The following is a 23,552-nucleotide window of genomic DNA, read 5'->3' as shown; positions in this document are numbered from 1 at the left end:
ACCCTTCCACCTCTGTGGAGGAAAGCAGTTTGATTAATAAAAAAAAAATCTGATGCATAACTTTCGGGAAAAAGAGGGAAACGAGCCTTCTTTGGCACTCCTTGCTGAGTCAAAAACAGGCAGGGACAAGCTTGGCCCCGAGGAAGCTACTTGTGCTTTTCTGCCAGCCTCTCCCATTAGGAGATCCATGATGAAATCAGAACTGAGGAAACTTTAAAGAGAAACTTTATTGGATAGTATAATCGAATATTAAATGTTTAACAACAGGAAAGCTTTTCTTTAAAAAGGGCACATAAGGGTTAGTCTGCATATTTAGTTTCCCTAGGTTTTTCTCTCAGTATTATTTTTTGTTGTTGAGTCAGAACAATCTCCACATTGTAAATGAATAAATTTTATCTAGCTGATAAAGAGGAATCAGCATGATCAAAGCAAACACTGATCTTCAACGGAGTTTAGTTTTAATTCTCATTTGCCCTGAAAAGGAGCCATGATATATAATAGAAAATTAGGGTGGAAGCCAGTAAAAATTAATTCTCTTGAAAATGCCAATATTTATGGAAGCATATTTATGCAGTAGAAGTCGTAAAGGTTATCAGAGAATGAAAGTTCAGAACACTGGTTTACTTACCAAGAAAAAGGAAAAAATGAGAGATGGGTGGGGTTGTACCTGTAACTGTGTTTCATTTGAGAGACAGAGAGATCAGAAGCACACATGGTAGAATGTTAAGATCTATTAAATCTAGATAGTGTACCTGGTGTCTATTATACCAATTTTTAAATGTTCTTGAAATATGCTTGAAGTACTTTGTAAGTAAAACAATTTTTTTTTTTTTAAAGAATGTGAAGGGGTGCTTGGGTAGCTCAGTTCATTAAGCATCTGTCTTTGGCTCAGGTCATGATCCCAGGATCCTGGGATAGAGCCCTGCATTGAGCTCCTTGCTCAACAGAGAGCCTGCTTCTCCCTCTGCCTGCAGTTTTCCCTGCTTGTGCTCTCTCTCCCTTTCTCTCTGTCAAATAAATAAATAAAATCTTAAAAAAAAAATAAAAAGAATGTGAAGACTTACAGAGCAAGGCTCTAGAAGTCTGAATGGGATTCTGACTTGAAAGAAGCATGCAGAACACCAGATGGTCCAACAGTCCGTAGCCCGAGTTCTAGAAATAATCTCCACACTGGAAGAGCAGGTCTAAGCCTGGCTTACACCCAGCTTATGAGAAATAGGGTTTTAGGCATGGGATAAAATTCCAGTAGAAAAAGAAGGAGTGGGTAGACCCCTAGAGTTGTTTTAAAATGATTTAACTCTAGTATCATATTTGGACAGTTAGCAAGAGAGTAAGCCCAGTGGGTTTTTACATCCACTCATTCTATAAAGTGCCAGTTAGGGGTCTACAGCCCCCAAGTCACAGTCAACCCCAGTAGCTTTTGAGGTGGTCCCCTGACCCTTTGCTGTTGCCTGTGTGTGACAGAGAGCACGGGAAGCCACCAGCCTTTCAGACGCCTGAAAAATGGAGTGGTGTGCTTAAAGACAATGGAAGACAGAACAGTAAGAGGCTGGAGGTGAGGAAAAGGCAGAGCCCGTAATATTTCACTGTTAAAGCTGAACAAATGTACTTTAATAAGGATATAGCATATGTAGACCTCAGAAATAGCATTCCTTCCCAGTAAATCTAAATGCCCTCCCTCTGACTTCTGCAGGAATGGATTCTAGGGTAAGTGCGGGGCATTCCCCGTTATCCCTCCCTCCACTGGACACTGGAGGGGAGGATGGGGACCACCCACTGAAGCTCCCACTTGCTCACCCACCACCACGGCTCTGCTGGCTCATTGCCTGGGCGGAGCCTTTTTTCACTTTCACTTTCTCTTCTGCAACAGTTCACGACCAAGTGTTAACTTTTAGATATGAAGTCATCATAGAATATGGAATGTTGAAGACCTCTTTTTTCTTCTCTTTTCTTTCTCTTTCATATCCAATATGCTAGCTCAGAGATCCAAGAAGAAATCCTACAGTCACTGTGATCATGATGTTGAAAATAAGTATCTACTAATAATGGAGAAAAGTATGTATGTCTGCAACATAATACACTTAGGCGATTCCATATAACCCATGTGCTGCAGCTTTATAGTAGAAAAGGAGGCAGAGGAGTGAGGTTACGTTTGATTCAGCCCTGTGTCTAGATGGGTGGTTCCAAGGTGGCAGGGTAATTTTGCACACCGCCCCCCCACCCAGGGATACAGCAGTATCTAGAGACACTTTTGGTTGTCACAGTTGTAGAGAAGCTACTGGCTTCTAGTATGTAGAAGCTAGGGATGCTGTTGAGTAACCTGCAGTGTGCTGGAAAGCCCCCTACAACAGAGAGTTTTCTGGCCCTAAATGTCAGTAGTGCCAAGTCTGAGACCCTGCTGCTGTTGCATCTGGCCCACTGCTTCCCTTCCAGCCTCACACAGAATGGGTGCTTAGTTCACTACAACAGAAGACAAGTACAATTGTAAAGATCCTCCTGATAAGAGGATCTTTACATGTATAGGTATTTCTTTATAGGTACAATTGCAAAGGTACAGCTACATCTTTATAGGTAAAATTGTGAAGATCCTTCTGATAAGAGATAGATACCGAGAGCAAATCTTTCCTCTGTCTAAATTTTACAGAGAGTCGGGATTTAAAACCCCTCCGTAACCTGAAAGGTCCCGTTTCACTATCACTATCAAAAGTGAGATTGGGAGAAGAGCTCTGGGACAAATACTTCATGGTTGTGTCTTTCTCTCCCTCCTCTCCATCCTTCTGAGTAAGAGCTTTTAAGATAAATAAAATGACTTCCTTTAACTGTTATGAAGAGCAGAGGCATTTAAACTCTCAGGGAACATGGGCGCCTGGGTGGCTCAGTGGGTTAAGCCACTGCCTTCGGCTCAGGTCATGATCTCAGGGTCCTGAAATCGAGTCCCGCATTGGGCTTTCTGCTCAGCAGGGAGCCTGCTTCCCTCTCTCCCTCTCCGCCTGCCTCTTTGTCTACTTGTGATCTCTCTCTGTCAAATAAATAAATAAAATCTTAAAAAAAAAAAAAAAACTCTCAGGGAACAATGACCAGCTAGAACAATGACAGTTTGTAACAGATTCTCTAAACTGTTCTTCCTTTTCTTACAACTGGAATAAATGCTTAATAAGTATATGTTGAATCAGTGAATAAAAAATAAATGACGGGGTGAAATAATGACACCGTAGCTCCAGCGTAATAATGAGCAATCTTGCACATTTATATTTTGACTTTCTTTATTTTTAGTTGTTTATATACTTATATTTCCCACTAAGTATTAAACTCCTTGATACAGAAACTATGATTTGATAAGAACATTTAATGCCTCCATTAGGCTGTTTCATTTCTAAATTATTTTGTAAATGTGAGGCAGCAACCACTATATGAGAAGGATGTATGAAGACTGAGCATAAGTGGATAAAGTTTTTTATTAGGTAATAAATTTACAACAAAGGTAATGTTATGTATTTGTTAGTATCAAAAATTGCTACTTAGCTACAAAAGCCTGAAGCATTACAAATAAGCATTTCATGAAAATACCATAATTTACATTTTTTTGGTACAGAGCCAGTCCAGAAAAAAAAGTTTTTCTCTTAATGTTAATTCTTCAGTAATTATAACCAACACCAAAGTTGATAACATGTATCTTTCAATTACCCTTATCACAAGCACACAGACATAAACACATGAAATATTTATGTATATGATACACAGACACATATGTTAAAAAGACAAGGGTTGGAGGGAGCCTGGGTGGCCCAGCTGGCTAAGCATCCATCTCTTGATTTCAGCTCAGGTCATGATCTCAGGTCTTGAGATCAAGCCCCACATCGGGGCTCTGCATTGGTCGTGGAGCCTACTCAGGGTTCTCTCTCTCCTCCTCTTACACTTTTTGCATGCATGCACTCTCTCTCTTTCCAAAAAAAAAAAGAAAGAAAAGAAAAGAAAAAAAAGTGCTGGTTCTGACTTCCTAACATCTGAGTACACTTTGCCCCCGAAGCCTCTCTCCCTCTTGTTTTCAGAGTTACAGTTCTCTGTTCCTTATTTTACCCTGGTCCTCCCATGTCCTGTTCCCCAGGTCCCTGCCTCCAGCACCCCACACGGATGCACTCCACGTGAGAGTTCAACAAGCAACAGTCTGCAAAGAAGAGCCAGCCATCCTTGAGAAAGACAGGTGAATTCCTCTCTGAGCCACAGGCTCCTCACAAACAACACTTTTTACCAACCAGGGTGGTTGTGAGGATTAGAAAAGATTATGTATCTAAAGCACTTGGCAACTCTTTGGTGCTTAACAAATGCTAATTCTCTTGTTTAATTGCCGCTCCTCTTTCCTCACCCAGGTTCTAAAGGACTTGAGACCATAAGACTGTGGTTAACGCATCATATTTACCCCGCCTGATGACCCTGACTGGGAGAAAAACATCTTTTCATCCCACAGGGCAGCTAGCTAGGAGACTTCCAATGCAAAATGTCAGGTAGGACTGACACTAGATGATATGCGTGAGTGTCATTCAAATGGTAAGGAATGATATCACAGTATTTTGTCTTCTGTCTTGGAACAGGGATCAGAAATTAGAGAGGCCTGTACCTGGAAGTGGAGAGGGAGGAGAGGGAGAAGAGGCAGGAGGCAGAACACAAGGCTGGCAACACCAGAGACAAATTTCCTTCACATCAAGGTTTTACTGAGGATCTGTCCTGTTGCCCTTCACCTAGTCCCCAAAACAAACCAACAACAAAATATAGAAGAATGTTCTACCCCGAGAGGCACTCACACCTTAGTGGGAACGGAGCTGATAGTCTTTTGCCAAAGTCTTGAATTACTGAACAAACAAAACTTTTACAAATAGCAGAATTGTAATTATTGACTGGTTTATCTGCAGAACTCTTAGCAATCAGCCTACAGAACATGGCGTCATGGTATGAGAATAAAAAGCTCAAACTAACTCTGGGAACGATATTCTCAATTAAACTAACAGACAGAAAAAGAACCTGAAGACATGTAAAAGGCTAGACCAAGCCTACTCCAGGCACGTCTGGAAGCAGTAGGTTCTATGGACCAGCACGTGTGATTTGTACAGTCGCTCAAGGAGAGGCCCTACAAGACTTGCAGGCTCTCTGAGGAACACTAATATACATGTTTTCATTCCATCTCTACAAGACCCTATGAGGTACAGACCATTAACATTTCTGCATCGTACATGTTAGGGTCCCGAGGGCTAGAAGTGTTGGGTAACCCAGGCAAAGGCACACAGCTCTTCACAGAGCCAGGATCTGAGTTCATGCTCTTAGATACGACGCCACATAATCCCACACCCAGTCATCTGCTGTTTCTCACTACATCTCCCAAGGGCTGAAATCAAGCACTTCTTTCGAAGACTTATTAAAATTTCAGGAAGCATTGCAACTAAAAACCACTTGAAGATGATTAAGAAGTAGTAAATGTTGGTTGATGTTGAGATAATTTCTACTACATGGAAATATTAATAGAATCTTAAAATGTGTCACTTCTATTGCTAAGAGACAAATTTCTTACTTAAAAATTATAATGATCATGTGAACAGCTTAGGACCAAAGGCAGATGGTACTCCCTTAAAGCATTCCTTTCTTTTGCTCTTAGGCAATCAAATCTTCTGGAATCATATAGAAGGACATCACAAACTTACTTTGACCTGAGGGTAGGACTTCTTGTTCTTTTCACTAGATGCACCGGGGAGTCCACCATGGGATGGGCCTTCACATACATAACGGAAACGAAATCCTCTCTGCAAAGGTGAATACAGAGTCAACAAGTTTGAGAAATACTTATTAAAAATTATAGGGGCACAGTTATATACAATTTTTTTTTATTCTTGTATGTACTAGGTGAGAGAGGAAAAGCATACACTGTGAAAGGGGACTCTACAAACAAGAACCACTTTTCCCATAATCTTATTATAAACATAGATGTCAATTGATACTTGTGTACTGAGCTGTGGCTTAAAAGCCAGGTCCCTAACCTGGCAGGACCTCTCCTGCTGTGCATATGCGGAGAGTGAGCTGTTGAAGGTTTTAAGCCCGGACTGGGCATGCTGCAGCTTGTCTGAATCAGAGTTTCTTCATCTCGAATTGCTGCAGCCAAGCTCCAAACTTGGCCACATTACTGACTTAAGCTTCTTTGACTCTTACTTAAAGGCATTCCTTTATCTACTCTGATCACAGTTGGTTCAGTAGGGATTATAGAAATGTCCTGTTAAATACATTGCATCCGTGTTGTAGGACATACTCTGCTAAAGTTGAGAAGATTTCGGATCTTACGATTATTGATACTATCAAGCTCAGGCTTGGTATGTTAACTGACCTGAGTAATCCAAAACCAGATAATCCCTTTCAATATTCTTAACCCAAGAATTCTACAGATGTAGCAAATCAGTGAAGAGATGGCTGGAAGCTTTGAACCATGTGAACTACTGTGGGCTGATGAACACCAAAGTTCCATGTTGTTGTTGTTGTTTAATCTATACAGATGAGAAGATTAGACAAGACCATCTGTAAGGTCTATTACAGTTCTAGCATTTTATGCTTTGCAAAGCTAACAGTGATAACTGTACCTATTTGTATACCAAGAATAAAGCAGCAAGGGATACTATGAAAATGTATCTGATATTAAGGAAGCTTAATATTGAGGGAGCTTTCAATGTTTTTCCTGAAAGACTCAACTTAATACAGCTGTCAATCAGTATGTTGGTGTTATAGTTTAAATTTAACCATTTTTTAAAAAATCCTTTTCAAATACCTTAATATACTTGAAGGAACAGCCTCACCTTCCATTTATTTTTATAGTGGGACTGATTCCATATAAACAGTGCTAGATCACTAGGCCATCAGGAGCTCCACACACCCACTACCTGCCAGTAGGGGCTTTCTACTTTCCATACTCTTAACAGTTGCAAAGCCTGGCAAACGCAAAGGTTTTAACAGTTTTAAGTCGTGGCTCAATGTAAAAATTCTTGCCCTCCTTAGATTGCACGACATTTCATTATTCATCATAGGGTCTTGGAAAATATTCTGAGTGGTCCAGGGGTCCTAAACTAATTTAAACCTCTGGTAAGTGTCTGGAACCTCCCTATATTTTCTGAGAACTTTCTGATTTCCAAAGAGAATTGGTCCTAAAGCATATTTCACAGGATGAGTAAGGCCTGAAGTAAATTGCCTAGTGTGGGAAAGTTCCTCAAGTCATACACAGATCTAGAGCGTAAGATCAACTCAATAACCTGGGACTTAAAACAACTTCTGCATATGACTGCTCAGGAGAATTCAGACCTAATACCAGGGAAACCTTTTGAGGTGAGGTTAGTCATTAGGAGCAATTCCTCTCTTTTGTTTCTCACCAAATCCAAACCAAAAAGTAAGTTACAAATTCAGCCCTACACCTTTTATAGACAAGGGCTGTTGGCTTACTTTTAATAATTGAATGAAATTTCAAATAGCATGAAAAAGCAGCAGCATGTGTTACATAAGCCTCCAGAACTGACTAACCATAAAGACAGAGATTTATTGACTGCTAATCTACTTAAATACAACCTCAGTTTTTTAAAAAGCATTAGATAATTAGCACTGAATAATACGTGACAGAACTGGATATTCTAAAGATTAGTTGTCTACGCCATGACTCATCTCTGTCAGAGCTGGGGAAAATTGTGACAAAGAAAAAATATTTTTCTTTTATTTAAAGTTTTTTTAATGAAAAAATTTAATAAAGTCATTCATTATCTTTAATCACAAAATTCCTTTAGGCAGGTGGAAAAATATACACACATATACTTTTATATCTTATTGGGAGTCATGTCAAATGAAATATGAGGAAAGAGAAATGTCTCAATAGCTTGCAAACAGTTTGAAAAACAATAGGTAGCATTCATGCTTGCGTAAGAGGATCTAAACTTCTGTGCATAGGAATTTTTAACCTGAGGATGGAAATTTATTACATTTTTTTGAGGAAGATAGGATGTCTTCACATGTATAGTTGAAATGTGTTTCTGATTCTAAATTTTGAGATTAGAGGTTTGTGATCCACAGCCATTCATTTTAATAACTCCATTTGCTTACGATGAGTCATCAACCTCAAAGGCAAGGGCTACATTCATCCGGTCAGAAAGTCTGACTTGAATGCAATCTTTTTTACTTTCACTGGAGTCAGACATCAAAATAACATCAGCTTGGTAAACAAACACATTGTGTTACTCAGGTGAGCTTTTAGACATCTGTGCGTAGTGAATTAAATCTTGAATTTTGGAACTACACAGCCCTTTAGGTAAATCATAGGTGTCAATTTTTCCTTATGACTGTTGGACCCATAATAGGGAACTGCATTTAAAAATTCTTATTATTTATGCTTATGAAAATAGATATTTGAAAAACATGCTTTGCCTGGTATGCAGAGACAACAGATTTGGGTTTGATGTCTCATTCTCATGAGTTAATGCAGATTTTGCAAGTTAGGGAATTTTCCAGGAGGCCAGACCACTGCACAGGCTTCCAGGAGATAAACTTGCACCGGGAGGGTCTTTGAGAAAATGGCTACATCTTGTGAGAAGTCACACTAAAGAACTGGACATGGAGGTAAGGCAAAGCAAGTCCTGCTGGCAGCCCATGGAGTGGGTCTGCTACCGTAAGTGACCAGAACAATGTCCGAAGTCTCATACGTGGCATTCTCCGCATTGAAAGCTTTTTATCTCGGTTCAGCCCTATAATGATAGTTAAGATAGTTCTATCCTTTAAATTCTAATCTGAACACATATCACAATTGCAGTAACCACAATGGATGCATGCTTTATTTAAGTTCTTGACCTAGTTAGCACTGGTTCAGTGTTACACAAAGCAGAAGTGTTACCCTCACTCTACTGAGCTACTAGAAACATTAAGAAATGTTTTGGGTAGTAAGTGCAAGACAGCAAGTATATGCATCTCCAGTCTCGTCAAATGTGGTAAACACATCCATTCAGAGATCTACTCACTCTGTCCTCGTTCTGTGGGGACTTGTACCAGTCTAAAAATCCCCTAATAATTCAGTTCTCCCCATACCCTCTAAGAGAAGCATGAAGATTCTCTTCCCTCCTCTTTCATAAAAATGGTCTCATCTAATTTCCAGTAAATATTTATGCACACGGTCGGGGCATGGTGAGGAAGCCACTTCAATTCCCAGGCATCCCCGACAAAATTAGTGGTAAGAGGAAGAACCTGACAAAATAAAATACTCCTCTTCAGTCTCCAATGGGGGTGAGTCTCAGGTTAACACCAGAGGGACAAGGACTCAATTGTCCCTCTTAATACATTACCTACACCCCACTGGTACTTAAAATCTTAGGTCACATGCTCCAAAGAAAAAACAAAACAGGCTGGAACTTCTAAAGGAAGGAGGAAGGTGAAGAACAGAGTTGTGCAGGAACAGAGTTGATGGGTGTACATTAGTGTATACGAACTGCATAGATGGCCGTTTCCTTATAAATGGAAATGAATGGAGACAACCTCTGCCTTTCCTAGGAGTGGCCTGCTATGCAGAGATGGTGGAGATAGTGAGATAGCAAGGATCTATAATCATCTAGGTTTCACAGAACTACTACTGAGGCTCAGGACACTTGGAAGAATGTGAAGTAGACAAATGAAGTTATCAGATAATTTGGCAGGCTGCTGCATTTCTAGATAAGCTACCCCCTTCATAAAATTCACTTGTCATTTTATTCAGTGCTTGAGATATGAATATGAGACTTATGGATCTCACATTTAAAGACAAAGTCCCATCCCTTTAACTCTTACCTGTTTAGGTTGCTCTAATATTTGAAGGTATGGACCATCTGCTAAAAGTGAAAACAACAAACAGAAAGCAAAAGAAACTGTGAGGTTTCTCAAATTGGCTACAAAATATAAAGCAAATTAAAAAAAAAAACAACAACCCTGAAATTATGTTTTTAAGTAGAGGTTTCAAATTCATTTTTTAGCTAATATTCCATCCCGATATAATCCACCTTCTTCATTTGACTAGCAAATTTATTTTTAATAACAGTTTTATGCCTTTAGAGAACCACGATAAATAAACACTTGTCGAATGGTGATAGCACATTGCATGATCCAAGAAAAGGTGTGATGTCTGTCTGGCAAGGATGAAGAGGTCAACAGCCTTTACAATCTTGACTACTAACAAAGCATTTTGAAAATGACACAAATACCAATTAAAAGCAGTAACCATATCCTGGGCACCATGACATTTCCTTTTGCTTTCACATCATTAGACACTGACTTCCATTCCTCAAAGAGAATGCGCCTCATGTGAAAGTAGAAGAGATGGAGCGGGCACCCACATGTGTGAAACACACAGAGTGATCTCAGGCTACCTGCCCTTCCTGAACTCAGTGTTCAGTTCCTTTCCCTTATTTGAATCCCCACGTGCCGCCTTCATTCCCCAGCTGGCTAGGCTGCTTCCCCTGCCCTCCCAAATTTCATCTGGTCTATCAGACCAAAAGTCTGGTGGACTTTTCTTGCTAATTCATAGCTTTTGATGTTTGTGTACAATTTCCGAATACTGAATACTTTCACATCAACTCCTCTAAAACAGCACAGGCATTTTAGAAAATCCTTTTTGAAAATAATTTAACTGAAGATAGGTGCATTTCAATAAATTATTGCAAGAACATAAAGAAGACTAGAAGCTTAATCCATACCCTGACTATATCTGACTATGGAAAAATCAAAGGCAAATCAGAACCTCTGGTAGGATAAAATCAAATTGTTCAATATGAGAAAGTCCCTAACCTCCCCAGCTGGTTTTTATGTTAATAGTCTAATAACCTACAGCTCTGTAACAGAGGCATACAGAGTTTCTCACTCATTTGACTGTAAATTAGGATGTCTGATACCAACAAAATTCTAGGAGAATGGTTCTGTGTTCATTTCAGTCGTTACAGTCTCTTAGCCAGAAGTTTATTCTTTTAGAGAACAGAAATTCATAATATTTTGGATAAACAAGTTTATGAAGATTTAAACCTTCATTTTGAAATTAAAAAATAAACTATAACTTAAGAGGGAATTTATTTTTATCTTCTCCATGTCATGATAAATCAGGATAAGGCTAGAGAACTGGAGGAAACAAAGGTATAATTATTTCCTGTTACTATGCAAGAAATTTATAAGGAAGTCAGTTAAAAAATGACTAAATTTGAAGCAAAACATACATAAGGAAAGGAAAAATGGGTAGTGACTGGCCAATGCAGTATTAATTTAAGAAAATTATCTTCTCTTATCTATATGAAATTCATCCTGGATACCTTAAAATACTTTTAGGAAAAAAGCTGCAATTTAAAAATTTTCCAAAAAATGGCTAGGACTTAATTTTTTATAAGGAGATAAAATTGCTTAGAAATAGAAATATTTTCATGCTACTAATACAGCTTGTGTGATAAGGTAACCAATCTACTCATATAAATATTCCCTCTACAAAGCTAAATCAAAAAGAGAGACTTCTAAAAAAGTAACCTTTGTATGTCATGGAAAATACAGAAGAGTTAGGTCACATTTACATTAAATTTCAATCTCTCACTTATTAACTCTTCTAAAAATACTTGGAAGGTTTATTATTTTTGCTATATGGCTTAATTTCCTTTAAGTATGTGAAATTCCAAGGTTTGGGAATTTTATTAATGAAATGGGGCCATTTTTCTCTTTTAGGGAACACACTCAAAATTTAAATCAACTAGAAAACTAGATTTGACATGCATGTATTCATTTTAATGCCAATTTTCTTTTGGCCACATTTCTATGCCATGAAGTAACATCCCACTATGTAGAAAAATTTAACTTACATATAACATTATAGACCTAAAAGTTGTACGTTATCACAGAGAGTTTTCAAGAAGTAGTAGAACTAATAGTTTCAGATTGCAAGAAGATATAACAGCCCATATAAGAATTACAAGTTAATATCGGTCTACATAACCTCTCTACCCTTTTAAAATATGAATAAAACATCCATAAATCTTGGATCATAAAAACTGGACTATGCCACTGCAACAGAGAGGGAAAAACATAACAATAAACATGATGAGGTAATAATGGGGATATGAGATTTTGAGGTATAATTTTAACAGTTTTTCTAATACTATGGCAAAATAATTTCTACAACATGAAGCTCTGACCACCTCATATTTACGGAAATTTTTCAACCTCCATAAACTCGATGAAATAAAAACATTAAGAAAGCATCTACTCAGGGTACTGTTTGGCATTTACAAAGCATTAAATGGAAATGTTTATGTTTTCCAGGGGCAGAACCAAGTTCCTAAGCTTTCAATAAAGCACTGATACTAAGAAAGAACTTTGAACCCCAGAATAAAAAGTTCACAGGAAATGCAGAAGATACCAAGATCTCTACTTGTTCACAGGAAGTTGACCTACAGCTCAGAATTCACAGCACTTCACGAGACCTCACATACGGCAGCCTACAAAATACCCTTTGTGGGGTAAAGAGAGACAGCCCTCAGCAGTATGACTTCTGCTAGGAAGGGGGACATAGAGCAGATTTATTTTTTCCATCCCAAGTATTCCTAGATATACGTAATAGAGATTTAAAAAAAGATCATTTCATTTTTGATCTAAAAAATGAAAAGTGGGCACTGTAGTAACAATAATAATTTTAAGGGAGAACGATCCTAACTGGATGAAGTCTTTCAATGAGGACAACCCAAGTCCACAGTAAATAGAATAGCTGATGTCCACTTCGGTGATTACAAAAGTCTCTAGGTTTTTTTGTTTTTTGTTGTTGCTGTTGTTTGTTTTATTAGTATTTTTTTTTTTAAAGTAATCTCTACACCCAACATGGGGTTTAAACTCACAACCCTGGGATCAAGAGTCATGTGCTCTACTAACTGAGCCAGCCAGATGCCCCCAGTACAAAACTCTCTGTTCTATATAGACCTTACAAAATTTACTCAATCTGCTTGGGAGCATATGTTAAGTCCCACTGGTGATATGAGGAGCACATAAAAAGAGCCATCACACAAAGCTTACATATAATCAATAAATAAAAAGAGATTAAATGAGCTGATTTTTAAAACCATTCATATAAGATTCAACAATTTGTCAATGGTAAAACATAGTCATGTTAGAAGGAAGGATGATTATCACAAGTTTTATCCAATGTCAGAATGTGAAGCCAAAATCTTTTTAAAAAGATGATTTTTCTACTGAGATGATGTTTATGATTTTGTAAACTTTTATAAACTTTGTTTCCCCAGAGCCTGGCATCGTGGATGGCACCCAACAGACACTCACATAAATGTTTGGGGAATAGATCTGAGAAGTAGAGAGTACCTCATGTGCATCTGGGATAAAGGAAAGAGGAGTTGTACAGAATCAACAGCTATTAAGACTTGGTGAAAAGGAAAATGCTACCAGAAAAAAAGTCCTTCCAAGCCATCCTCACAGATATGACTAACAACTGTTTAAGTGAGACAATGGGTAAGTGGGGTGGAACATGTTTGTGCAAATATAGTTCCAACAAGTCTAGTGACAGTTGGTTTTTATGACATATATCACCATTTCCTTTCTAGGAGTCTTACTGACTGCCTAAAAGAAGCTATTAGCAAATCTTGAATTAAAAAAAAAAAAAAAGCAAAAGCAAAATAAATGACAGGATAACAGGAATGAAGAGGTTTCTTACCTGTAGGTAGTGGCATGTCTGGTTGAAATAATTCTGGATTAAATATTGTATGTGACAAAGAATCCAAAGGAAACATCTGTAAAAAGGAAAATTTAAATAATTCAGTCCTTATTTTTCCAACATTGTATTAAATATTTGAAGTTGGAACACCTAAAACAATTATTGGATAACCAAAGCAAAAAAATATCTGGAAATATTTCAAATCAGAATTTTAAAAACACTTTCATGAGACCTAGCGAAATTCTCATGTATACAGAACTTTACATGTTTGGGCCATGTTTATGTGACAAAGGGATTTGAGAAAAATGACCTAACTATAAAGTCCACAGAGGCCAGCACCCGGTGTAGCTTGCTTATTAGTATTTCTTTAGGTCCCAGTGTCTATTTTTTGCAGAGTGGATCCTTAATATATTTTTTTAAAGATTTTATTTATTTATTTGACAGAGAGAGAGAGATCACAAGTAGGCAGAGAGGCAGGCAGAGAGAGAGGGGGAAGCAGACTCCCCGCTGAGCAGAGAGCCCGATGCGGGGCTCGATCCCAGGACCCTGAGATAATGACCTGAGCCAAAGGCAGAGGCTTAACCCACTGAGCCACCCAGGCGCCCCAATCCTTAATTTTTTTTTAATAAATGATTTAAAGCCGTACTCTCAAAAATATGAGCATAGGAATATAGTCCTAGAAATCCTAGAAATATTTCTTTTATGATGGTAAAGAAATGCCTACTCTAGCCATACAACTTCAAGACCTTTAAGAATTAGGCAATAGCCCTGGAGCGATTTACAAAAGAATTGAAAATATAACTTTCAGTCTAAGCAGCAGATACGACTGAGCACAGAGCTCCCTCACTTTTTTTTTTCTACCTTTACTTACCTAGCACAATGCAAAATACCTGGAATTTGGTGGGTGTGACAGGCTGGATAATGCACCCTCCCCCCAAGACAACTACATTCTAATCCCCAGAACTTGCAAATGCTATCTCATAGAGAAAAAATAATTTTGCAGATGTTATTAAGTTAAGAATATGAACATGGAAGTGCCTGGGTAGCTTGGTTTGTTGAGTGAGTTCCACTCAGGTCATGATCTCAGGGCCCTGGGACTGAGCCCCGCATCGGGCTCCCTGCTCACTGCGGAGTTCTGCTTGTCCCTATCCCTCTGCCAGTCCCCACCCCTCTGCCAGTCCCCACTGCTCATGCTCTCTCTCTTTCTCTCATATGAACATAGAGAGATAATCCTGAATTATCTAAGTGGGTCCAGTAAGAAGGATGGAGGAGATCAAAGTGTACAGTAGAAGGTATGACTGGAAAAAAGAAGTTAATGTGATGAAGGGGTGACAGGCCAAGGAATGTAGGCCACCTCTAGAAGCTCAAAGAAGCAAGGACAAGAAAGCCTCCAGAAGGAACGCAGCCCTGGGAACACCTGGATTTTAGACTTCTGACATTCAGACTGTAAGAGAATAAATTTGTGTTGTTTTAAGTCACTAAGTGGGTGGTAATTGGATACAGTAGCAACAGAGAACTAACACAGTGGGCAAGTGATATGTGTTGATTGAATTATGTATTCTATCTTGATAAGTCACTAACAATTACCTATCCCAATAGAAAATTTCCTTTCCGATTAGTTTATTCAGGACTTAAAATTCGTATTTCTGAGCTTAGTATTTGTTTCAATCTAAATAAGTCATCTGTTTGAAACGTCTGTGGACCGCACATAAACCAACCGTATTTCATTCTTTATGATACGCTAGTTAGTAAGCTGGTGTTAAACAACAAGAAAAACCAGCATTACAATTTACTCCTTCTTTTTAAAAGATATTTATTTATTTATTTATTTATTTATTTATTTATTTGAGAGAGAGTGAGTGAGCAAGCAAGAGAGCATGTACAAGCTGGGGGGAGGGGCAGAGGGAGAGGGAGAAGCAGACTCCTCACTGAGCAGGGAGCCCGATGCAGGGTCAATCCCAGAAGCCTGGGATCATGGCCTGAGCCGAAGGCTGATGCTTGAGCTGAAGGCAGATGCTCAACTGACTGAGCCACCCAGGCACCCCTCCTTTTTTTTTTATTAGTATATTATTGGAGGTTCCTGGGACCTATGAGCCTAGCACGCCTAGATAAATCAAGAGTAAGAAACACGGTGTTTAAATAAAGAACATTTCAGATCCAGCTGTGAGGTATGCAAATAATTCAATTGAGGAACAGTAAATCTGCTCCACTTCCGTGCTTACGAGTAAAGTTTATCTATGCTATTTGTTGTCCGCTGGAAAGAAAATAATAGGAATCAAAAAAACATGCTATCGGGGCCCCTGGGTGGCCTAGTGGGTTGGAGCCTCTGCCTTCGGCTCAGGTCATGATCTCAGGGTCCTGGGATCAAGCCCTGTGTCGGGCTCTCTGCTCAGTAGGGAGCCTGCTTCCCTTCCTCTCTCTCTGCCTACTTGTGATCTCTGTCTGTCAAATAAATAAAATCTTTAGAAAAAGCAGAAAAACAAAACAAAAAAAAAACCCATGCTATCTTAAAAAATGGGCCCCACCTTACAGAGAGTATTGGCCGGTCAGTCTCAGAGCAAGAGAGATGACCTGGCCAGAAAATGTCTTCTCTCTGGTCCTGTGGCAGGCGGAGGGGCCAAACTAACCTAGTAGAGAGCAGAGCACTGGTCTTGGGAGCGAGGCGCACACTCCACTTCAGACGAGTCAGACAGAAGCTGCAGCTTGCTATGTGCTTTAGGTCACAGTCGGAGAGCAAATTCCGGAATACATTAAAACACGCGGGATATTTCACTGAGGACATGAATGCCTCAGGAAATACATACCGTTAAGCTTGAGACAAGGGAAAAAAAAAAACCCACCTACTTCAAGAATCTCTTGCCTCAAAAATGGAAATATCAGATCGTACCCCATCTGTTGCTGATGATCACAAAAGTGCCCACATAAGAAAAACTCTCGAAATGAATGTTTTCAGTAGGTCTTACTTTTGTGTGGCATAAAGGACCATCTCTTGTTGATAAGATTTCCTGTGTATAGACAGGAAAGCATGATTTTAAAACCAAGCAGAACAGCCCTAATGCTGGTTAGAGTTTGCCTTCCAATGTTAGAGATAGCATATTAAAAGTGAAAAGGTAAATGAGTAGCCAATATCTTTTCTGCTGTAATCAAAGAAAATGTTCCTAGATTGATCCTATATCACCATTTGTACAATAAAATTCAAAAGGAGCATCTTAATGTGAAAAGCAATGCCTACTCATTCTTTCTAAATAAATCAGAACATTATCAAGAGTAGTGAATGCTGCACAAGTTTATTTTATTTGAAGAAGTGATACCAGATACTTTAAAAAGTATTTCACTTTTGGTTTTATTTTCCTGACTGATTGTTTGCATGCGTAAATTTGGAAAATCCAGTTTTTAGCTGGTTGCGGCTAAAGTTTTTTTTTTTTTTTTAAGATTTTATTAATTTATTTGACGGAGATAGAGATCACAAGTAGGCAGAGAGGCAGGCAGAGAGAGGGAGGAGGAAGCAGACTCCCTGCTGAGCAGAGAGCTCGATGCAGGGCTCGATCCGAGGACCCTGAGATCATGACCTGAGCCGAAGAGAGAGGCTTAACCCACTGAGCCACATAGGCACCCGCTGCTCAAGTTTTAATGTGAAATAATTATGAGTCTTGGGCCAGGGTGTCCTGGTACCCAGCATTCCTGTTCCTTATCTAGTCTAGCAAACTACATATTCCAAATCACAACATACATAGACTTTCTCTGGAAAGTCCTTCATAACCCTGCCTTTCCCTCCCAGGTAGTAGAGTGATCACTTTGGACATTTCTGGATCATTCTGTGCAAATTACTACAACAGCATTTATCACCATATAGAAACTATGTTTCTGTCCCTCCTATTAGAATGGCAGCTGTATCACTTGTTTTGTAGTCCTTCTTAGCCAATGTTCTGGTACATAGTAGTGCCTCAATAAATAGCTGATGAATAAATAAATCTCAATATTTTAAATACTTCTTAAAAATCATTAGTTAAAAATATAATATTGTTATTATAATTACCCTAGAGTCTGAAAGCTGCTTTCAAATGGTTCATTTAACATACATCTAATATAAAGTATATAAAACACATATGTATGTATGTATGTGTCTATATATATACATACATACACAGAGGGAGGGAGGGAAAAGGACAGAGGGAGAGGGAGGGAAGGATGGGGAGGAAGCAAAATATTAATAATCTACCAAGATCTGTTGGACTATTCAATATTTCTCTAGGCCTGAAATTTTTCAAGGTAAAAAGTTGGGTGAAAAAGGAAAAAAAGACACTGGTATCCCTTCATAACTGAAAGTGAATTTATAATGAATAGTTTTATGTTCCCAAAACACATTCATTGCCCATTCAGTCTTTTCAACACCCTTGTGAGTATGGGGCTAGAATTCCCATTTTGCAAATGAGAAAAGTGGGATGTGGGGGCTAAGTGATTCCTCAAGTTTTAAGAGCTCATAAGTAGCAGCCAGCACCTACATAAAGATATCTGAATTCTAAGGCCAGAGGTCTTTTCATTACACTAATTTGCTTCATTGTTAGATGAGTTTTAAAAAAATATTTTGTGTTTCCCCCAAAAAGATACACTCAAATCCTAACTCCCAGTGCCTGTGTACATAGCTTTACTTAGAAATAAGGTCTGCATGGATGTAATCAAGTCAAGATGAGGTCATACTGAAGGATGGACCCTAAATCCAATGACTGGGGACTTTGTGAGAGGAAAGGAGAGGGAGATTTGGATACAGAGATACAGGAAGACACACAGGGAAGAAGGTAGGCGTGCAGGAGCAATCCAGCTACGAGCCAAGGAGTGCAGAGGATTGCTGGCAACCACAGCAGGCTAGGAGAGAGAGGCCTGGGACAGAGTCTCCTTCAGAACTTACAGAAGTAACCGACCCTGTCACCATCTTGATTTTGGATTTTGATATCCCTAGCCTCCAGAACTGTAGGAGAATATATTTCTGCTTGCTTTGTTTTGTTTTTAGAGAGGGAGAGGGGGAGGATACAGAGAGAGAGAGGGAGAGAGTATCCCAAACAGGCTCCACACCCAGTATAGAGCCTGATGCGGGCTTGATCCTACAACCCCAAGATCATGACCTGAGCCAAAACCAAGAGGCATATGCTTAACTGACTATGTTCCAGGCGCCCCATATATTTGTTTGTTTGTTTATTTGTTTGTTTTAAGCCATCTGGTTTGTGATCATCTGTTAAAGTAGCCCAAGGAAACTAATATGGTAGTTATCATTTGACCTGTAGCATATATAATTTTTATGCAATAGTATGTGTGATAGGAGGATTTGAGTTACTCATTTTATAGGACATGTCCCCTCCGACCTCACATGGAGGGCCAGAGAAACGGCAAAAACAATTTAAAATAAATTTTTACCAATTTTAGAGTTTTCCTGATAAATAATACTGCTGCCTCTGTATATTTAAAAATATGAATCCACTTATAAAAAAATTATCGGTGAGATTATAATACTTACTTGGTCATGTGCTCCCAAATATGTATCGTCTTCTGCCATTCTGGAGCTGTGCATCAAAACAAAACCAAACCAAACTATAAGAATGGAATGACACTTAAGAATTCCATCATGCAGGAGTAAACTACAGTATTCCAGTAACACCAAACATATCCTTTTAAAAAGATCTTTGAAGGGGGGACAGCAACCTTAGAAGAGTAGTTCCTTTTTGGAATTGGAATCTACTAGCAGGAAAATTGCACAATCAAGGAATTACTCCGTATGTACAATCCAAAACTGGGGCAAGCTCACAACAGTGTCCTGGAGTTTGGTGAAACCAATCTTCATCCTCTATATAGAAAGCACACATAATTCAATTCTTAGAGGTCACTTCTATTTGTCACCACCTAGACTTCGAGGATTCAGTTTTAGTGCTTCGTGTAGATTATTTTCCAGCCTTTCATGAATTCTGTGATGGTCCTAGAACTGTGCCCAAGCTTTCTACCCAGAGTTCAAGTTGAGAAGCTCAGAGATGGTCTTCCTGCTGTCAGAGGGGCCTGTCAGTGATCTGCACACCACCAGGGGAGGACAGCTAAAGTGTGCGGTGCTCTGCCCTCCAGCATGTTCCACTTCAGGAAGTCATTTCCTACCCTTGTCCAAGTGGTAGAGAAGGGGCACCTGGGCTGCTCAGTCGGTTAAGTGTCTGGCTCTTGGTTTCAGCTCAGTCATGAGGGGTCCTGAGATCGAGCCCTGTGCCGGGCTCCACGCTCACAGTGGAATCTGCTTGAGATTCTCCTTCTCCCTCTGCTTCTGCCCCTCCCCTCACTCGCACACCCATGTATACTCTCTCTCTCAAATAATCTTTAAAAAAAAATAAAGTGGTAGGAAAAGACTATAAGAGTCCTTATTATCAAGGCTATAGTCTCAGATTTAACCAATCCCAGCCAGATATCAATGTACTGCAGGCTCTAGCAATCTTCGACTACCCAGAGACCCTGAAAAAAGTGAGAAACCACATGGCCAGATAAAAAATTTATCTAAAAATCACATATCATTTTGGGCTTACTTACTTAAGAACTATCCTTATCATTACTTTAAATTTAGGCTGATTTTATTAAAGTTACCTAGATCAAATTTTAGATCTATCTACATGAAAGATTAAAGGACAAAAAAGGCTGAAAGCAAATATTAATTCCCCAAATAAATTTTTCTTCTATTTTTTATTGAAATATAGTTGACACATGATTTTACATTAATTTCAGGTATACAACATTCCTGAGACAAGTTTTTCTTTTTTCTTTTTTCTTTCATGAAGTCTTTAAAGCACTTGGGATTCTGGGTGAGAATGTTAACTGCACACCAAAATCTGTTGTCTCTTTTTGCATGGTAATAGTTGTAGCTGGAAATGTGACTGTTCAGCTAGACTCTACCCTACAGTTCCTCAGAATTAGGGATGGCCACTTGCTGAAATGCTCACCAGGGGAATGTCAAAGCTATTTGTGTGCCTCTTCCAGGTCTGGGCTTAAGGCCCTCCCCACGTGTCCTTCATATTTGTGTGCTTCTCTCTCTTTCCTGCTGGATAAAACCTAGATGTGAAGGAGACCTAGCTTCTTCCACATGGGTGATGATGAATGGCAGCTAATACTGGTGGTGGTGTGAGAAAGAAGTGTCTTTGTTCTTGACCTAGTGTATTGCTGGGTTTCTCTAGTAAAACAGGCTGATGGGATCGGGAGGGAGACAAACCCTGAGAGACTCTTAATCTTACAAAACAAACTGAGGGTTGCTGGGCGGCAGGTGGAGAGGGTGGCTGGGTTATGGACATTGGGGAGGGTATGTGCTGTAGTGAGTGCTGTGAAATATATAAGTCTGATGATTCAGAGACCTGTACCCTGGGGCAAATAATTCATTATATATTAATAAAAATATTAAAAAAAAACCAGGCTAACCTTTACCCTAACAAATATATCTCCAGTAAGGACAAGATCCTCCAAAGAGGACCCTGGTTTCCCATGAAATCCTCTCCTGCCAGAGCCCTCGGTGCCTGACGAGGACTGAGCAAGCCTCATGAGGGTTGCTAGTGGCATACAGAGCAGGGTCCAACTTCAGCAGAAGGGAAAAAGTGTGTCCAGTAAATAAGAACTCCATGCAGAGTGGAAAGAAATATTTGTCTAAAACATAAAACTGCTAAAGATCGAGAAATAACTGTAATCAATTAAGATAAGTAGCTTAAAAAAAGGGAAAATTGCCCTGATGCAGTAAAAAGGAATGAAGTCATTCAAAATTCCAGCATTCTCCCACTGCTGAGTGTGTAACTTTGGATATACAATGAAACTCACTACGGCCTCTGTTTCCCCATCTGTAAAATAGAGGTTTTGATGGGATCAACCTCTGAGAACAGCAGAATTTTGTTGAGCTTGGAGTAGATTAGTTGACTAATAAATGCCCATTCAAAGAACAAATCATAACACGCTCTGTAAACCTGGATTTTTATATGTACTTAGGTATATATCTATATTAGTCATCATCATAATTTTCAGTTACCTGGAGAATACTAGTAAAATAGTCAGTGTTACATTGAAATGCAGTGTTAATGGCAGTTACAATATTCTATGTGGAAAATCCTTATTCTTAGAACACCACAGGAGTCCAAGCTTCCAAGACAAATATTAAGATTTTTTAATTTCCTTTTTGCCTTTAGGCTTTCCATTAATGTAAGCAAGACCATTGACTTATTAAACTGATAGAATCCATTGAGTACCTGTGACTTTGAATATATATGTGTGTGTACATGTACATATAGCTGTAGATCATTTCCTGACCTTTGAATGTATGGATTTAATATACAGTGGCCCTCACTTTGATTTTTAAAACTCAACTAAAACTACTCTAACTGTAATAGGGTTCTTATCGTGATCCTTATTGTAGTTAAAACTTTAACAAGAATCTCTAAACTGTAGGGGCACCTGGGTGGCTCAGTGGTTTAAGCCTCTGCCTTTGGCTCGGGTCATGATCTCAGGATCCTGGGATGAAGCCCCACGTCGGGCTATCTGCGCAGCGGGGAGCCTGCTTCCGCCCCCCCCACCTCTCTGCCTGCCTCTCTGCCTACTTGTGATCTCTGTCTGTCAAATAAATAAATAAAATCTTTAAAAAAAAAAAAAGAATCTCTAAACTGTAGGCACTGGACAAATTACCCAATTAAACATAGTCTTCCTCCCAACATCCTCCCCAGGCTTTTTGCAGAAACGTGTGTCAAAAGATCATGATTTTAAAAGCCCAATCACAGTCCAAGAGATACCCAGGTGGTGACTGAAATCTGAATTTCTACGGGCTTTGTAAGGCAGTTAAATTCACCGTGAGGAGATGAGGTACCCTCAGAGTGATGTCAATGTTAGCTCATAATTTTAAAAATAAAATGTCAAAAAAAACCAAGAATTCTTTGGAAAGGGTGAATCACTGAGTCATATTTGCATTAATTGTAAAAGCAAGTTTTATTTCAAAATTCTGAAACACCAACTAAGCCTTTGGAACTGAAGGATTAGGAAAGACCAGGGAAAGCCCCTCCTGGCCCCCTCTCCTTGAGCCCTCCTCTCACTTTCCCTTCACACAGTTCTGTGCTTTTGAGGAAGGACCTTGAAACAGAAAGGAAGATACTGGGTTGACTAGTGAGAAGATGGGCCTAAGCTCTGCATCTCTCTCCCCAAATGGTGAGGTTTTCAGGAAAATGTTCACACTGTGGAAAAAAAATATAGCCAGGTAGCAATAAAATAGCTTCTCCTGGGATTGTTTGTGTTTCTCACTTGAGAAGCATAATGTAACTGGCTAAGTTCTAAACATGTGACGAGTTCTACATGAAATGCCTAATGGATTATTTTCTGCACAACTGTGACAATCTTACCACTGACATCAAAAGGTCAGCAAAAAGAGTTCTTAGTGAAGGGAGCACGACCAAGGCCACTTCCTTCCTTATAAGTGGAGGAATTTTCTAGGATCAAATATATTCACATTTTTTGATCAGGGTCCGCTGTAAGGAAACATACCCTTTTTGTTCTATTAGATTTCATTAAAAAGAAAAACAAGCTTTTCAAATGCATTGACAATCTGCAGTTCAAAAAACAGAATTTTAGGTGCCATTCAGAGGATGCAGTTGGGAATCAGAGCGATAAGGGTCTATTTCCAAGATTATATTCAGCTATAACAGATACCACTTAGGTATAATTTTAATAACTCAACCTAGATAGCAGTGAAGATGAAATTAGAGGAAAGACAGTGACTTTTCACCATTTCTCTGTTGAATAATAAATTGATATAGATAAAGCCTATTTATCTAGACAGAGGAATTTTTCAGAGGAAATG

The 23,552-nt window shown here is 39.0% G+C and overlaps 1 protein-coding gene across 6 annotated transcripts in view; it reads right to left on the bottom strand.

Moving 5' to 3' along the window:
* Window positions 1-23,552, bottom strand: part of NFKB1 (nuclear factor kappa B subunit 1) — a 140,814-nt gene that overhangs the window by 97,841 nt on the left and 19,421 nt on the right. For 2 of the 6 annotated variants that reach the window (XR_007125178.1, XM_047718092.1), the window contains exons 2-5: window positions 19,224-19,269; window positions 13,715-13,790; window positions 9,820-9,860; window positions 5,691-5,789 (exon numbers count right to left, since the gene is read on the bottom strand). Coding sequence is in view for 5 of the 6 variants with exons in the window: in XM_047718092.1 (XP_047574048.1) it covers window positions 5,691-5,789; window positions 9,820-9,860; window positions 13,715-13,790; window positions 19,224-19,262 (255 nt within the window). In the remaining variant the exon portion in view is untranslated. The remainder of the gene's footprint in view (window positions 1-5,690; window positions 5,790-9,819; window positions 9,861-13,714; window positions 13,791-19,223; window positions 19,270-23,552) is intronic. The other 4 variants (XM_047718093.1, XM_047718094.1, XM_047718095.1 and 1 more) reach the window with 4 other exon arrangements.

The sequence above is a fragment of the Lutra lutra genome, chromosome 2, assembly GCF_902655055.1.
Source record: "Lutra lutra chromosome 2, mLutLut1.2, whole genome shotgun sequence".
Taxonomy (NCBI): domain Eukaryota; kingdom Metazoa; phylum Chordata; class Mammalia; order Carnivora; family Mustelidae; genus Lutra; species Lutra lutra.
The sequence above is the reverse complement of the archived record's forward strand: the minus strand, read 5'-3'. Positions and strand labels throughout refer to the sequence as shown.